This window comes from Grammomys surdaster, unplaced genomic scaffold, assembly GCF_004785775.1.
Source record: "Grammomys surdaster isolate TR1022 unplaced genomic scaffold, NIH_TR_1.0 172, whole genome shotgun sequence".
NCBI classification, from domain to species: domain Eukaryota; kingdom Metazoa; phylum Chordata; class Mammalia; order Rodentia; family Muridae; genus Grammomys; species Grammomys surdaster.
In genome coordinates this window covers 3,655,899-3,668,739 of record NW_021604620.1, presented here as the reverse complement: position 1 = coordinate 3,668,739, position 12,841 = coordinate 3,655,899, and the positions used below count along the sequence as shown (strand labels likewise).

Below are 12,841 nucleotides of genomic sequence, written 5' to 3'. Positions count from 1 at the left end.
TGTGTGTGTGTGTGTGTGTGTGTGTGTGTGTGTGTGTGTGTGTGTGTTCAAGTATGTGCACTCATGTGTGCACAGAGAAAAGGACATTGAGTGTCCTGTTCTATCTCTCTCCATCTTATTCCCATGAGACAGGGTCTACCACTGACTGGAGCTAGGCTGGAAGCTAGCAAGTCCCAGAGGCCCTCGCAGCTCTGCCCCCAGCACTAGAGTTACAGGTGTGAGGAGCCGTGCCCAGCTTTTAACATGGGGACTTGGGATTTGAACTCAGGCCTTCATGACTGCACAGCAAGCACACCAGCACACATAAAACAAGGGGATTTTTGTTATTGTTATTTGGTTTGGGTTTTTTGTTTTTGTTTTTTTTTTGCTTTCTTAACTGGAGAAGATTATACTAAATTGTATATTCCTACCCACTAAGTCATCTCCCTAGCCCTGAAAATTCTTACAGCAAAATATGATTTTATAAAATAGTCTATGACTGATGAGCTTATACACCCCAAAATTAAAAGTATAAGTTAATCCCAGTGATGCAAAATATATATAGCTATACATATATACACACACATATACACACATATATACACACATATACACACACATATATATATAAACATATATACACACATATACACACATATGCACACACATATACACACACATATATACATATATATGTACATATACATGCATATATACACATATATACACACATATACACACATATATACACATATATAAGTATATATGTATATACACACATATATGTGTGTATATATGTGTATAGATGTGTGTGTGTTTGTGTGTGTGTGCACGTGTATTTAAGAATTTGGGGGCTGCAGAGATGGTTCTGTGATTAAGAGCACTGGTTGTTCTTGAAGAGGACCTCCATTCAGTTCCCAGCACCCAGTTCCCAACCATCTGTAACTCCAGTTCTAGTGGACCTGTCTCCCTCTTATGTCATCCTTGAGCACTGCACACATGAGGTGCATATACATTCAAGCACACCAGCACGCATAAAATAAGGGTGGTGTTGCTGTTGTTTGTTCTTGAGTTTTGTTTTGGTTTTTTGGTTTGTGGTTTTTAGAATTTTTGGGGGAGGCAGGTTTTTAACTGGAGAGGATTATACCAAATTGTGTCAAAATGATGAGTCATTGTCTCAAGTGGTCACCGTTTGACGATAGATGTAGCTAGATCAAAAGTTCCTTTTATCTTCCTTAATTTCCAGTGTTAGCCCAGAGCTCCAGTGGCTTTCAGGATCAGGCAAATAAATATTAGGTTACTATAGTGCCTGGGGCGGGAGCCTCCCTAACCTCTCCTCTTCCTCAAGCACCTGTCCAAGCAGGTTCAGGAGACCTCAGGCCGTTGGGAGCCAGAATGCAATCATCTCAAAGAGGGAAGCCCTGTTTCTCTTTATTGTGGCCAACAAAATACTTTAGAGATAGTACTAAGCTGTGCCAGCTATGCACACACGCTAACCATGCTGGTTCTCTTCACGGCCAATAAGCAGCAGCCTAGAACACACCGATAACCATCTGAGCTAAGACAGAGGTCAAAACCCATGTGCAAGCAGAATATACATTTCTTGCCTTTTGTTTTATTTGGGGTTTTGTTTGTTTTTGGAGACAGAGTTTCTCCATGTAACTCTGGCTATCCTGGAACTCTCTTGGTATACCAGGCTGGCCTCAAACTCACAGAGATCCACCTGCCTCTGCCACCCAAGTGCTGGGATTAAAGGTGTGCACCACTACCCCTGGTTCTTGCCCTTATCTCTGAGACCATTCTGGTCTCCTCTGGGCTAAAGGAGGTGAGCTCCCTGGATGCTCTTGAGCACATCAGAACTAAGCAGCCTTCTTTCTAGGTTAGCATCACACTCCCTCCAAAGCATCGGCAGAGCCAGGTAAGAGGACCCAGCCAGGCCAGCATGTATACTTATCTTTTTCTGCTGCTGATTGAAGTTGTCGATAATAACACCGATAAAGAGGTTCAGTGTAAAGAATGAGCCAAAGATGATGAAAACCACGAAGTAAAGATATGCGTAGAGATTTGCCTCACAGTCCGGCTGCTCGTCTTTCTGTTAGGGATGGATGTTTTTAAAGAGAGAAAAACAATTACTGAAGAAAAAAAAAATCAAGCTGCCCTAGCTGCCTTGTTCAGAAGACCAGAGTGGATTTCCCCAGCAAGTTTAACCACATAGCATCCTGCCGGGAGTTGTGCACCTCTGGATGTCCCTTCTTTAGGTCCCTTGCTAAGCTCCAGACTCACATGGTGGGGAGATGGGAGCCAGGGGGTTTGGGCTTTTCTCCCAGACAATGAAGACTGTTAACAGATGAGAAGACAGAGGGAGGGACATGGTGGTATTTGTCTTTTGAAAGTCTCCCAGATGTCTGTATGGATAGGCCATTGAGATAAACCCAGCACAGGACACATCCACCTCAGGCAGAGGGGACTGGACTTCATAGCTGTTATACAGCTGTCTCTACCCTTCCGTAATGTCAACGTTCTGCCTGTAGTTGTGTCTTCTCACTTGTGAGATGCCAGTGCCTGGCACACCTTCTGGGTGGTTGATTCTCTAGTCACAAGAGTGAACAGGCAGACGAGTAAGTGAGGGGGTGAGTTTGTACATGGACACTCGCTGATGACAGGCATGCTCGCCCAGCTCAGAGCATGCTCGCCCAGCTCAGAGCACGCCTCAGAGCACGCGGTCCTGTTTGGCCAGGCTGCTCCACTTGTTTATTTCTCCATTTATTCCTTCCTTCCTTTCTTTTAAGTATGTGCACTTTGCATGCATATGTGTTTGCATATGCATGTTCACACGTGTGTGTGTCTCTCTCTGTATTTGCACACGTGTGTGCACAAGTGCACCATGGCATGTCTATGGAGACCAGGACAACTTGCAGGAACTGATTCTCTCTGTCCACCACGTGGGTCAGAGGGAAGAAACTCAGGTTGTCAGGCTTGATAGCAATTTCCCACTGAGCCTCTGGCCCTCTCTTCTCTGACCCCAGAGCTTGCCAGGAGACCCAGTCTCTAGTCACCTCACTCCTAGAATACCATCTACATCTTCCAGTCACTAGAATTCCAGGCAGGGAATGTCCCCATGCCAAGCCAGCATCTATGTGGACTCTGGGGATCCAAACTCTGGTCCTCATTCGTGCACACATATGTTACACACAAACAATAAGTTAAAAATGAAAACACTTAAATTGTATATATGACATGCATAATTATGAGATATAAATACTACAATGAATTACAACATTAACAGTAAGTGTCTTTGATTAGCTTTGGCTTTCCATGAGTGAGATATTGTTAATGTACTGAGAATTAAGCTAAGTGGTTTGTTGCTATGCGCTACCTACATATAAATGCCAGTCTGTTAGGCTATGATGAAACCCGGTAGCCATGAAGACTCTCCTTCCTCGGTTCAGCATCCCTCCTGTCTGTAGCCCACCCTCCATTTCCGGCATCAACTCTGTAGATTCCTCAGTACAGTGACCACACATGCGTCATGATAAAGAACTAGCAACACTCGCCCAATGGTGCCATTCTTGACTCAAGTGCTCCGTGTAAGTCTCTCCTCATCCTTTGGCTGAGCCAGAAAAGAAACAGGAAACAGACTAGACTGCCAAGTAAATTTCCAACTTCGAGACTCAATTCTGACTTTCCCTTTCACTGCAGTTCTACAGTTGGTAGTCATATCTACTCTCTAAATGCTTCCCCAGTTAGGAGATGCAGACTTTGAAAGGTGGTTTCCTCCTGTCCATCGTTTGGAGAGGAGCTATAGGACAGTTGGAGTGCCTTGCAATGATGCTTGGTTTCTGTCAAGTTGACACAAACTAATGGCACCCGGGAAGAGGGAACCTCAGCCGATGATTGCATCTATCCGACGGGCCTGTGGGAAAGTTTGTAGGGCATTTTCTTAATTCCCAATGGAGGTAGGAGGATCTGTCCCTCAGAAGGACAGCCGAGCAAGCCAGGTGAAGTGTGCTCGCTAGTTTTATGTCAACTTGATACAAGCTAGAGTCACTAAAGAAGAGGAAGCCTCGATTAAGAAATTGCCTCCAAAAGATAGGGCTGCAGGCAAGCTTATAGGGTACAACCCATTGTGGGTGGGACTACCCCTGGGCTGGTGATCCTGAGTGCTATAAGAAAGCAGGGTAAACAAGCCATGAAAAGCAATCTAGTAAGCAGCATCCCTCCATGGCCTCCACAGCAGCTCCTGTCTCCAGGATCCCGCCTGGCTTCTGCGTCTGCCTTTGCTTCTTCCCCTAATGGTGTGATATATAAGCCAGGCAAACCACTTCCTCCCCGGGTTGCTTTTGGTATTTTATTTTAGCAATGGTAACCGTAAGAAGTTAGAGGAAGTAAGCCAGTTCCCCCTGCCCCCCCCCCCGCCCCGGGGTCTCTGCTTCAGTTCTTGCTTCCTGGTTCCTGCCTTGAGCTCCTGCCCTGGTTTCTCACAACAATAGCCTGTAACCTGTAAGCTTAAAAAAACAAACAAAAAACTCTCCCTCCCCCCAAATCACTTTGGCCAGTGTTTTATTTATCACAGGAACAGAAACCAGGCTAGGACACATGGGGTTCTGGTCCCATCTCCTACATGAATGGTTCTCATTTCTCCCCTTGTCACACAGAAGAATTGTTGGTTTCTATAGAATACTGGGGTGTCAGACACGAACAATACATCAATGCTCTCTTTATCAGGCCATGTCTGCATCATAATTTTGTCTCCAGAAGAACAAACAAGGATGTGGGATAATGACACAGCCGTGCAGGAAGTTAGGGGCCATCTGCAAACTCATAGTATCTCCGGTTTGAGACAACATTCTAGAACACAGTGAGACATTAACTCACCCCTCTGGAATCAACAGCTGCATTCATAATGTCCAGCCAGCCCTTATAGGTTGCCTGAAACAGAAGTAGAAAATTCAGACACAGCTGTAGACTTTTTTATCAACAGAGGCATGCCACCCAAAAGTTTGTCAAGCCCTGTGGGTGGGTGTGTATAAGCTGACACCGCAGAGAGAGGTCCACAGGAAAGAACAGTCATGGACGTGAGGAGGGGTGATGTACCTAATCTCTTTCTTTTTTCATTCTCCCAAGACTAATGATTTAAAAACAAAATCAATGTCTACGCAATCGGTTGCTTGGGAAAAGCCAGGTAAGGTTCTTCCTGATAGCACAAGTTTTGTGCCACCTAACTAACACCTGGCTCTGCTACTTGAAAAGAGAGCTCTTGACAGTGTCCTGACCTGCACCAAAGGCTCTCCCGTCTGGCAGGTGCTCTGAACAGCAAGCAAGGTACCACAGAAGACAAAGCAAGCGGCATAAAACCCTGAAGGGGGCGCTACTACACATTCTATGTGTGAGGACTAATCTTCAACCCAACTGGCTCTGGAATCACCCAGGAGACCCGCATCAGGATGTGTGGTGAAGGCATTTCTGTGGTAATTGATGGTAGACTCATCTTGAATGGTGGGAGAGGGGGGTACTGTCCCACAGGCTGGTGAGTAAGATGAAAACAGCACCGGCATCTGTCTCTTTCTGCCCACTTCCCTCCTGACTTCAGAGCCAGTGGGACCAGCTTCCTCACACTCCTGCCGGCCAGCATCTAGACAATTCTCGCCACCCTGTCTTCCCCACCACGGTGGTCCAGTCCCTCAAACCAAGTGCAAAAATAGCCCCATCTTAAGTTGCTTTTGTCAGGTTGCATGGTTTGAATGAGAAATGCCGCCCCCCCCCCCACCCAAGCTCCTGTGTAGGAACACCTGGTCCCACTCGACGGCGCAGTTGGGGAAGATTACAGAACTTTTAGGCAGTGGAACCTTGCTGGAGGAAGTGTGTCACTGGGGATGGGATCTAAGGATTTATAACACCCCTATAGATGTATGTAGTGTATAGATGAGACGTGATAGCCAGCTTCCTGATGCTCCCATCGTGCTTTCCCGGCTGTGATGGACTGTATCCGCTTTAGAGTTACAAGCTAAAATAAAATCTAAGAAAGATTTTTAAAAGAAACTTTCTTCTTGTTGGGTCTTTTATCACAGCAACAAAGTAACTACTGCCTTCAGGCGTTTTTGTTAAAGAAATGAGAAAAGTAACTATGTTGGAGACTCCAAGTGAAAAGACTGGGGGGGGGGGGGGGGGGGGGGGGGGGGGGGAGGCGGGCTCAGTGGAGTCCCTGTGTTTTTAGTGACTGATCACTCTCTCAAACTTCCTCTTCCTGGATGCAGACAGACCCACAGCGCTTACCACTTGCAGCAGGGCGAGGTAGGCATTCCCCACATTGTCGAAGTTGACGTTCGGGACCTTCCACAAGTAACTACATTGGCTCCGGTTTGGAACTTGGGTATAGTCGAAATACTTATTTATATCTGTCCCGTTGATGCATCTTCCAAATGTTCCAGAAAAAAAACTTACTCCCAGGATACAAAATATGAGCCAGAAAATGAGGCACACCAGCAAGACATTGAGAATGGCCGGTATGGCGCTGATGAGGGCGTTGACGACAACCTTGGGGAACAAAACAAAGGAAAATGTTACAAATAAGTTCTCCATCTTCCCAGGGGAGACCCATTATGCAGGACAGGGTCCCTAGAGTTCTGTGTCTTTTCTAAACATCCCTCTCCTGGCCTGTATTGAGCTCTGCTTTCTGCTTACATGGCCACCAAGGATGACCTCAGAAGTGCCCTGTGACAATGACATTAGACACATGGGGCATGTCTTTCCCTGGATTCAGGGAAGACAGAGCCCTTGGTTGTTAAGAGATGGCATACCATAGCCTTCTCCTCACTTCTCACAGTCCAGGCCCTGGTCTGGTTGGGTAGGACCCCAGTAAAGTGTTGACAAAGGACCAAGGGCAGCTGGCTTCTTCCGGTCCTGATAGCTGGGTTCCCCATCCATCCACCTGAGCATATACCTTCATGCCTTCAAACTGGGACAGCGCCCGCAGAGGCCTCAGCGCTCGTAGAGTCCGGAAGGACTTCAAGTTTGGTAAGTTCATGAGACTGAGCACCGACACCTGTGGAGGAGTAGGGGAGAGGCTGTCTGGTAAGGGCGGCATGTCTAGTACAAATTGGCGCTATTTGTAATGCTATCAAATAATGCAAAACTTTCCCCATAGTGGCTATCTCAATTAAATTGTTGGCGGTAATTAGAGATTTTTAGTTTCTGACATTCTTCCCAACACAGCATTTCCTTGAAAAAAAAAAATGGTTTTATGAATGAGACGAACTCTCACTTCCAAATGCATTTTTGTGCTGGGTCATGAAATGGGTCTGTCATTATTTGCACACACCAGCGACTCGGGCTTCTCCTGTGAGACTCTCTCTGTGTCCTTTACTCACCTTTGGTTGCCACTTCCTCATGATTTGTATTACATATTTTATATAGTATGGATAGATATTAATATCTGTCAGGCACACAACAAATACTAAGTCCTGGGGTCTGATTTGTCTTTAATTATAATTTTGGCACTGCTGAGAAGAAAATAAAACTTCATTTTAGTAAAGTTGGGCTTACATAGTTTAGTGCTTTAGGTTCTTGTTTTTCTACTTGTTTCTATGTAAGTGACCTAGAACCCCAATTTCTACAAAATTATTATAAAAATCATCATCTGGATTCTTTTAAACTTTTCTCCATTTATTAATTTACTTATTGTGGGAGGGTGGGAATTGTATGGGGTTCAGAGGTCAGATGATGACCTGTATGAGTTGGCTTTTTTCTTCCACCATACAGACTCCGGGGATTGAACTTGGGTCATCAAGTTTGGTGGCAAGCACCTTTACCTGCGGAGCTATCTCGACGGCCCCCACTGTATGTCATCCTGATTGGTTTACATGTAATCTTGGTGGTTTTAATAAGAATGGTCCTCAATGGCGCATATAGTTAAATGTTTGGTCACCAGGGAGTGGAACTGTTTGGTTGGATCAAAAGGATTAGGAGGCGTGGCCTTGTTGGAGGAAGTGTGTCACTGGGCTGGGCTTTGAGTTTCCAAAAACCCACACCAGACCCAGTCTTGCTCTCTTCCCTGTGGATTGGGATGTAGCTGTCAGCTACTGCTCCAGCACCAGGCTTGTTCTGCCTACCACTGTGCTCCCTTCCATAATAATAACGGACTAAGCCTCTGACACTGGTAGCAAGCCCTGGTTAAAAGTTTTTCCTTATAAAGTTTGCCATGGTCATGGTGTCTCCTCCCAGTGGTAAGACTGTGTCACAAGTGAGGAGACTAGAAGTTTGCAGGATCAGTGCCTTATTTCAGGCATGGAGCTGACAAGCTGTGAAGCTGGGATCCTCACAACAGTCTGTACAGTGTCAAGACCAGTGCTGGGACTCACCACGGAGAGCCTCCTTTGAGAGTCATAGGCATGGGCTTATAAATTTATTTTTGGCTGTTTATCTGTGTTCTTGGGTTTTGTTCTGTTTACTTTCTTAGCAAGACTGTACTGGTGTTGGGCTGGGCCTGCAGTCCTAGCAGACTAGAGGTGAGGCAGGAGAACTGGGGTTCTAGGTTAGTTACACAGAGAGTTTGAGGCCATCCTGGGCTGCAGGAAACCCTGCCTCAAAAACAAACAGGTTGCACTTGGTCTCGTTTGGACAGTTTGCAGCTTGCCTCTTCTTCATAACAATTTGATTAATGTTGAGTTTATTAAAACTTAGTAAAACTTGCCTGTATAAACCACCCGGAGCTGCTGGTCATTTTTGAGTGTGCTTCAAGCCACTCTTTGATATATTTAGGGATTGCTGCTAGGTTTACACTATCTGTTTTGAATTTGCTGAATTTACGTTATTTATAATCTTCATTTGGGTGGTTTTGTCTTTGCGGGTGTGCACATTGTACACGTTGTATGGGGAGGTCTGAAGTCAACTTTAGTGTCTTCCTCAACCACTCTCCACCTTAGGTTTTGAAACAAAGTATCACTGAACCAGAGCTCACCAACCCAGCTAGCCAGCCCCTGGATCCCCTGATCTCTGCCTCTTGGATCTGGGATTGTCCCCGTTTACCTGCCCTTTGGCATGGGAGTTGGGAATCTGAACTCAGGTCTTCATGCTTGCACATCAAGCACTCTGCCAATGAAAGCAACCCCTCAGCCCTTCCCTACCTCCTTAAATAGGTGTGGAATCTGTATGGTGGTGTATGTATGATGTACCTGGGAGAGCCCTGCACCCCAGAGGGAGACTGACTAGGTCTGACTCTCGGCTCTGCTGCTTCTAGTCAGGAAGTCTTGAGCAGTTCCTAGCCTTTCTGGGTTATTTTCTTCCTCTGAATACAGGGAAAATAAAAGTCCCTTCCACAGAGAGTGACTATGACAAGTAGAAGAAAGAAGACATTTGGCACAGATGGCAGAAAATGTGGCTGGTGGAAATTTGTTTTTTTTTTTTCTCCAGACATAACATGGTGCCATCTTGGGCTTCTTACCTGGTGGCCATGGAAACTAGAGCAGACTGATACAGTGCTAGCCAGGTCAATGGACACTCCCTAGGGAGTGGAAGAAGAGAGACCTGGGAATCCCTTACCTGAGACCCTCCTTCTCCCAGCACAGGTGATCTTGGGAGATGCTAGAGTATACAGGGAGTGGAAGGTTGATTGACAGCAGGACTCCATGATACACCTTCCTATAGATGGGGCGGAACTCTGCCATGATGCAGATCCCGTGTGTGCATCACCCACAGTCTGTGAGAAAGCCCAACGGACTCATCAGTCATCAGTTGGACATGGAAATCATCCTTTAGGAAACTGGGGCCCATCTGGGCTGAGTAGACAGACATTAGTTGTTTCTCCTCAGGAAAAGCTAAAGCAACCCTGGTACAGAGAAAGGGTCGGAATGTGGCCACTATTGCTACTGTTAACCATAGCACCACAGCCCTGTTCACCACTGGTCTGTTCTATGTCCCAAAGCAGGCTGTTAACCTGAGCTGCAGGATTCTTTCTCTGTGACGTGGCAGGTGGCAGGTGGCAATGCCACTGAAATCGGAATCTGCCTCATGATCTGACTACTGGTCTGCTTTGAGGAGTCTTTAAAGATAAAACATTTCAAGTTGAGTTGGTTGGGAGGTCTGGGGAGGTGGCTCAGCAGTTAAAGTGCTTTCCCTGCAAGCATGAGGTCCAGAGTTTGATCTCCAGAACTCATGTTGGGTGGGCGTGGTCTCACATCTAAAATTCTAGCCTCGGAAGGCAGAGAGGCAGGGGATTCCCCAGAGCATGCAGAGCAGCCATATCAGTGAGCTCTGGGTTTGATTGAGAGGCCTGCCTGAATAATAAGATGGAAAAGCATTTGACTGGTTCCTGACATCAATCTCTGGCTTCCACGTGCATGCACGCACATGTTTATGCATACAGAAAAACATGAATACACACATGTATACCACACACATATGAAAAGGAAAAAAGGAAAAAAGTTGGAAGGAGAAGGAAAGATAGAGGATGCCTGAAGTTCCTCTGGGTTAGACACAAGCATGGTTCAGAGAGAGGTGGAGGAGGCCGTCATGGAGACGGTTGGACAGTGTGTTTACAAAAGGCAAGAATGAGAGGCAGGGACCCTGGGGGTGGACACTCGACAGCATTAAGTACGTAATGGTGCTCAGGATTACTGAGTGCCATCCATATGAGGACAGGCAAGGCAGCCCCCTTACAGTGCCCCCACCAATCCCTGCCCCAACCGGAATAGGGCACAGAGACAGTAAACTTACCACTACAATGAGAGAATCGAGCCAGCACCAGGCACTGGTGAAATACCTCCGGAATCCGAAGGCCACCCATTTCAGAATCATTTCCAGGAGAAAAATAAATGTGAAAATATTATCGGTACACTTTAGTAATTTCTCAACTTGAGGCCGGCTTGGGAGATTGACGTCTTCAAATATCTGAAAGGACAGACAAAGGGTAGGTTGGATATTTACAGAGCTCCTTAGTTTAAAACTTTTCACATTTTATATGGATAAGAACTAGTTGGTGTCTTGGTGATAAGGTCTTGCTATAAACAGATTAAGGCAGGTCTTTTCCAATAAAACAGATTGCTTGTTGAATTATATGAAAAATTCCATGTTCATATTTCTGTTACCCTGGTGATCTCAGAGTCTCTCCTCACTGGCCCTCTATAATGGCTCATGTGGTCAAGTTAGCAGGTCTGGAACTACTGAGGTGACAGCCCTCTGGGTGTGTCTGTGACAGACTGTAGTTGGGGTAACTGAGGTGGGAAGAAATACCCTCACTATGGGTGTTTCCACCCCATATACTAGGATCTTGAACTAAATAAGGAAGAAAAGGAAATTGAGGGACCACCATTCTCTCTCTCTCTCTCTCTCTCTCTGCTTCATGACTGTGCATGCAATGCAACCAGCTGCCTCATGCTCCTAATGCCATGACAGACTGGACCCTCAAAAGTGTGAGCCCAAATAAACCCTTTCTCTCCATGGTGATGAATCTTAATTGTCAACACAGTCTTGGTGTTAATTGTGATCTACACAGCCTTGAATCACCTGGAAAGAGAATCCATGATGGACTGTACACAGCAGGTTGGCCTGTGGACATGTCTGTAGGGAATAGTCTTGATGACAATCATTCCTGTAGGAAGAGCCCGCCCACTGTGGGCAGCACCATTTCCTATGCAGGGAGGAGATCCAGGATTGTGTGTGCTGAGTGGGTACCAAGTAAGTATGGATGCATTCATCTCTGTCTGCTCTTTACCGAGGACGTAGCCTGTTAGGACTGTGGCCTGCGGGCCTACTACCTGCTTCAAGTTCCTGTGGGCCTACTACCTGCTTCAAGTTCCTGCTCCGACTTCTCCACAGTGTATTGCAACCTGGAATTATGACTTAAGTAAATTCTTTTTCTCTAAAGTTGCTTTTACTGGGGCATTTTTATCATAGCTACAGAAACAAAACTAGAACACTCCCTTAAGTTGCCTCTTTTGAATCTTTTCTACATCAGTGAGAAAAGCAACTGGCACATCCCTAGATAGAAGACCATTTTCCTACATGATAGACCACCAAGTTGTTTTCTGGGCTTCCTAATCCTTTCAAGTCTGGCCAAATGCATTTTTCCAGTTTTCCCAGAAATCCTTGTGTCCTAGAGCACCACTTTAGCCCTCCAGGTCACCTCAACAACTGTACTCAGTGCTTTCCCTTGCTTCCCCAATTCTATATTCTGTATCCCAGCAAGCCTGGAGTCCATCAACTCCCATGTCTAACAGCCTCATCCATTCACCACGCACATACATACAAACATACACACACATATCATAAATAAGCCACAATATATATACTCACATACACACACATGTACACATACACACACTACACATATTATACAAACACACACATACACACACTACACATATATACAAACACATACACATACCACATATATACAAACACAAACACAGATATACACACACATACACACATATCACAAATAAGCCACACCATACATACACACATACACACACTACACATATTATACAAACACACACATACACATACTACACATATATACAAACACACACATATACCACATATATACGAACACAAACATACACACACACACTACACATATACAAACACACACATACACAAACACTACACATATATACAAACATAAATACACATACTACATATAAGCCACACATATACACACACATACAATGCACACATGCAGAAATGAACATACTACACATATACACAAATACACACATACACAAATGCACATAACACATATAACCTACACCATACACATACACACATACACACACATACACAAACATACACAATACATATATACAAACACAAATACACATATACACACTACACATATATACAAACACATACACATACATACACAAAC

General features: G+C 45.3%; 1 protein-coding gene across 1 annotated transcript in view; it reads right to left on the bottom strand.

Annotated features, from left to right (window-relative positions):
- Scn11a (sodium voltage-gated channel alpha subunit 11) overlaps positions 1-12,841 on the bottom strand; it is a 73,196-nt gene that overhangs the window by 14,776 nt on the left and 45,579 nt on the right. The window contains exons 19-23 of the mRNA XM_028767279.1: positions 10,690-10,863; positions 6,920-7,021; positions 6,253-6,513; positions 4,855-4,908; positions 1,930-2,071 (exon numbers count right to left, since the gene is read on the bottom strand). Of these exons, the coding sequence (XP_028623112.1) occupies positions 1,930-2,071; positions 4,855-4,908; positions 6,253-6,513; positions 6,920-7,021; positions 10,690-10,863 (733 nt within the window). The remainder of the gene's footprint in view (positions 1-1,929; positions 2,072-4,854; positions 4,909-6,252; positions 6,514-6,919; positions 7,022-10,689; positions 10,864-12,841) is intronic.